Source organism: Entelurus aequoreus, linkage group LG14 (assembly GCF_033978785.1).
Source record: "Entelurus aequoreus isolate RoL-2023_Sb linkage group LG14, RoL_Eaeq_v1.1, whole genome shotgun sequence".
Classification (NCBI taxonomy): domain Eukaryota; kingdom Metazoa; phylum Chordata; class Actinopteri; order Syngnathiformes; family Syngnathidae; genus Entelurus; species Entelurus aequoreus.
In genome coordinates, this window is record NC_084744.1 from 50,196,204 (window position 1) to 50,201,203 (window position 5,000).

Below are 5,000 nucleotides of genomic sequence, written 5' to 3' on the forward strand. Positions count from 1 at the left end.
CTAAATGATCTCAGTAAGATATTACAGCTTGTTGCTGAGATTTGATGACCTATATTGAGTAAAACATGCTTGAAACTAGAATATCAACTGTTGCAAAGCTGTGTCATCAACACTCACAAGTATAAAACTACTTTTTTAAAGTAAGAATTTCTTATTTCAAGCATGAAAAAAAAAAAAATCATGACTTTGACACAATTGTGTCTCATAATTAAAACAGATGACAGCCAAATGGACTTTGCCGTTTTATTTCCAATGAAACAATAGAAAACACGTACTCATATATAGTAGTACAGTTGGCACAGTACAGTAAACTGACAGTTAATATTTAAACATTTAACATGTGACATTTCAAACAAATTTGAACAGAAATAGTTCATGCACATTCAGATACATTTTTCAAATGACAATAGAAAAAAATTTGGCCGGGGACCGGGCTGTAAATATGCGCACTAATTGACTGAAAGAGCACACACTTGGCGCGATGATGTCATGTTATTGATGGAAAAATGCATTTTTAGACAATATGATTTGCCTGAGCGGCTAGGAGACCCCGAGAGTAACAAACGCTTGCCTTGTTGCCTTTCCATTAAGAACAATAAATTAGTTTTTAGTGTAAGTTTGATGGTTTCAAGAAATGTAATGCCGAGCGCATATCATTATGTCAAGATAATGGCACTAGCATCTACTTAATTTAAGACAATTTTTCAACATATTGAGCAAAAAGGTCTTTTTTTTTTTTCTACCAAGAAAAGTACACTTGTTATTAGTGAGAATATACTTATTTTAAGGTATTTTGGGGTTCATTGAGGTTAGCTAATTTTACTTGTTTTGGAAAGTCTTGACAAGCCACATTTTCTTGTTCTATTGGCAGATAATTTTGCTTAGTTCAAATAAAATATCCCTTATTTTTGTACAAACCCCGTTTCCATATGAGTTGGGAAATTGTGTTGGATGTAAATATAAACGGAATACAATGATTTGCAAATCCTTTTCAACCCATATTCAATTGAATGCACTACAAAGACAAGATATTTGATGTTCAAACTCATAAACTTTTTTTATTTTTGCAAATAATAATTAACTCAGAATTTCATGGCTGCAACACGTGCCAAAGTAGTTGGGAAAGGGCATGTTCACCACTGTGTTACATGGCCTTTCCTTTTAACAACACTCAGTAAACGTTTGGGAACTGAGGAGACACATTTTTTAAGCTTCTCAGGTGAAATTATTTCCTTTTCTTGCTTGATGTACAGCTTAAGTTGTTCAACAGTCCGGGGGTCTCCGTTGTGGTATTTTAGGCTTCATAATGCGCCACACATTTTCAATGGGAGACAGGTCTGGACTACAGGCAGGCCAGTCTAGTACCCGCACTCTTTTAGTATGAAGCCACGTTGATGTAACACGTGGCTTGGCATTGTCTTGCTGAAATAAGCAGGGGCGTCCATGGTAACGTTGCTTGGATGGCAACATATGTTGCTCCAAAACCTGTATGTACCTTTCAGCATTAATGGCACCTTCACAGATGTGTAAGTTACCCATGCCTTGAGCACTAATACACCCCCATACCATCACAGATGCTGGCTTTTCAACTTTGCGCCTATAACAATCCGGATGGTTCTTTTACTCTTTGGTCCGGAGGACACGACGTCCACAGTTTCCAAAAACAATTTGAAATGTGGACTCGTCAGACCACAGAACACTTTTCCACTTAGTATCAGTTCATCTTAGATGAGCTCAGGCCCAGCGAAGCAGACAGCGTTTCTGGGTGTTGTTGATAAACGCTTTTCGCCTTGCATAGGAGAGTTTTAACTTGTACTTACAGATGTAGCGACCAACTGTAGTTACTGACAGTGGGTCTCTGAAGTGTTCCTGAGCCCATGTGGTGATATCATTTACACACTGATGTCGCTTGTTGATGCAGTACAGCCTGAGGGATCAAAGGTCACGGGCTTAGCTGCTTGCAGATGGTGAAATCCCTAAATTCCTTGCAATAGCTGGTTTAGAAAGGTTTTTCTTAAACTGTTCAACAATTTGCTCACACATTTGTTGACAAAGTGGTGACCCTCGCCCCATCCTTGTCTGTGAATGACTGAGCATTTAATCGAATCTACTTTTATACCCAATCATGGCACCCACCTGTTCCCAATTTGCCTGTTCACCTGTGGGATGTTCCAAATAAGTGTTTGATGAGCTTTCCTCAACTTTATCAGTATTTATTGCCACCTTTCCTAAATTCTTTGTCACGTGTTGCTGGCATCAAATTCTAAAGTTAATGATTATCTGCAAAAAAAAAATGTTTATCAGTTTGAACATCAAATATGTTGTCTTTGTAGCATATTCAACTGAATATGGGTTGAAAATGATTTGCAAATCATTGTATTCCGTTTATATTTACATCTAACACAATTTCCCAACTCATATGGGAACGGGGTTTGTATTTTTTTTTTTCTTGTTTTTGAACACTGACTTTTTTTTCAGTGCAGGAACTGGGGGACTAGCCAGGATAGAGGGAAAGATGAATGCAGCAATATACAGAGACATCCTGGATAAAAACCAGCACTTCTCATTCAACTTGATAGCGCTTGAGAGGTGCTGCAAATAGGAATGGGCGAAACTGCCCAAAGATAGGTATGCCAAGCTTGTGACGTCGTATTCAAAAAAGACAACATTTTCACATTGTCATTATGAGGTATTGTGTCTACTTTTTGAATTTTTAAAAGGAAGTTATTCCATTTTGGAATAAGACTTTAACAATGAAAAAAATGTGTTGTTTTTTGGGGGGATTTTGCTGTTAAAAAGACAAAAAAAACCCAAAAAACTTCACCTTGCTGAAACCTGGTCAGAGTGGACGAGGTGAGGACCTCCAGCAGGCTTTTAATGGAGCAGATGTGTGGTTCCTCTCCAGCAAATATGCCAACCATCTACAGCGAGGAGAACACATGAGGTCCCCTGCTGTGACGCTGATCCACAAAACCACACACCTGACTCGCCAGGTCCAGTGCCGAGGCTTGTGGGCGGGCGGCGTAGATCTGCCCCAACGTCCCACTCAGTTGGGCGACCAAGGGCCCGAAGTCGAGGAGCAGGTTCCGAACGGACTTATCAAACACACCGCACACCGCCTGGGGAGGAGTACATACTGTACCTAATGTTGTGACCGGTGACCATACAAGATCCGTTCTTACCTCCACCACCTCGGAGTCCTTCAGCCATTTACTTAGAATATTCTGGATCAACGGGTACAGTTGCTGGAGCACGACCGCCACCTGGCATGATGATGATGATGATGATGATGATAACACTAATAAGCAAATACATGTTTTATTGTATTTAATGCAAATTAACTCACTGGGTGGTGTGTGGGTCGGAGGTGAGGCGTTCCTTCCAAACCGTCCGCATGTCTTTTAGTGTCCAGGGTGGTGAACAGGCTGGACAGCATTGCCAGGATGTGAATGATGGACTGTTTCTTGTCAGGGTCAGGCTGTATATATGATATGGTGACAATAGGAAACATACTGTAGGGACATGTGTGAGGCAAGAGTGGTAAATATCACAATTATTACAGTACTGTGCAAAAGTCTTACATACACTATATTGCCAAAAGTATTCCACCAGCTCTTCCTCCCAGGGAATCTAAATTACTGGTCAATCCCAAGTTCTTTCGATGACATATATGCTGAGTAAGAAGGATCACCAAGACAGAATAGGAATATTATCAAGTTTTACTGAAAATCTCAAGAGACCAGCTTAACCAATACAATAATAATACCGTATTTCCTTGAATAGCCGCAGGGGCGCTAATTAATTTAAAACCTCTTCTCACTCCTGCGGTTACCAAAACCATGCGGAATGAGCAAGCATGCTCTAATTATTTTAAAACCTCTTCTCACTCCGGCGCATACCTTATCATTAAAAACACATTTAATAAAAAAAACGTTATTATGATCTTACCTTTACTTGTAGATGGGTCCATGTGCAGCTGCTTCTGATCAAAGGCAGTCTTTCTCATCTTTCTTCAATTTTAAAAGTCTCTGGAGACATTCCTTTAATTATTACCTCCTGCTTCGATTGAAAGTCCAGTTTAGAAAAAGGTTTTATTTTAGATATGTAATCCTCCATGTTAAAAGTGCAAGCAAACAATTGCTGCATGCTTGCTGCTTGCTGTCTTCTTCTGCAGTACCTGTCTCCTGCAGTACTGGTAGTCGCAAGAAGGATCACTAGCGCCCTCTACCTCCTGGAGGCGGGAGTCATTTAATGACTCATATTTGACCCGGCGGAAGTGCCAAGCATGCGCTAATTATTTTGCGAAACGAGTTTGACCCGGCTGTAATTCTAGGCAGGCGAATACTATATTCCCGGCGCCAATTCAAGGAAATACGGTAATAATACCTGGGATTTATATAGCGCTTTTCTAAGTACCCAAAGTCGCTTTACATGTTAAAAAAAACATCATTCATTCACACCTGGTGGTGGTAAGCTACTTTCGTAGCCACAGCTGCCCTGGGGTAGACTGACCTAATACATTCATATCGGCTACTCTAGTTGATCTGACACTCAAACGGAAGAAACCAACTCCTTGCACATGACGAAACGAAACCCCCCACCTATCCGGAGAGGAACACAGCCTCATTGTTCTACTACAGATAAGACAAAAGGGAGTATTCCATCTCCTACAGTGCAAGCCTTCAAGGTAACACACATAGTTTACCTGCAGACATAAGATAAAAAAAATATAAAGAGTACAAATGGAAAAACACTTTTAAACATGACTATGAGTACAGAAAGAACTCTTAAACATATATGGATTCTTCACACCACCCATCCAAATGATCAGAATCAGGTGTCCTAATCACTTGGCCTGGCCACTGGTGTATAAAATCAAGCACTTGAGTGATTTCCAGCGTGGAACTGTCATAGGATGCCACCGGTGCAACAAATCCAGTCGTGAAATTTCCTCGCTCCTAAATATTCCAAAAGTCGACTGTCGGCTTTATTATAAGAAC

General features: G+C 40.2%; 1 protein-coding gene across 4 annotated transcripts in view; it reads right to left on the reverse strand.

Annotated features, from left to right (window-relative positions):
- LOC133664998 (importin-13-like) overlaps positions 1–5,000 on the reverse strand; it is a 69,082-nt gene that overhangs the window by 16,248 nt on the left and 47,834 nt on the right. For all 4 annotated transcript variants that reach the window (XM_062070119.1, XM_062070117.1, XM_062070118.1 and 1 more), the window contains 4 exons: positions 3,347–3,478; positions 3,183–3,263; positions 2,982–3,119; positions 2,825–2,921 (listed from right to left, as the gene is read on the reverse strand). In XM_062070119.1, coding sequence (XP_061926103.1) covers positions 2,825–2,921; positions 2,982–3,119; positions 3,183–3,263; positions 3,347–3,478 — 448 coding nt within the window. The remainder of the gene's footprint in view (positions 1–2,824; positions 2,922–2,981; positions 3,120–3,182; positions 3,264–3,346; positions 3,479–5,000) is intronic.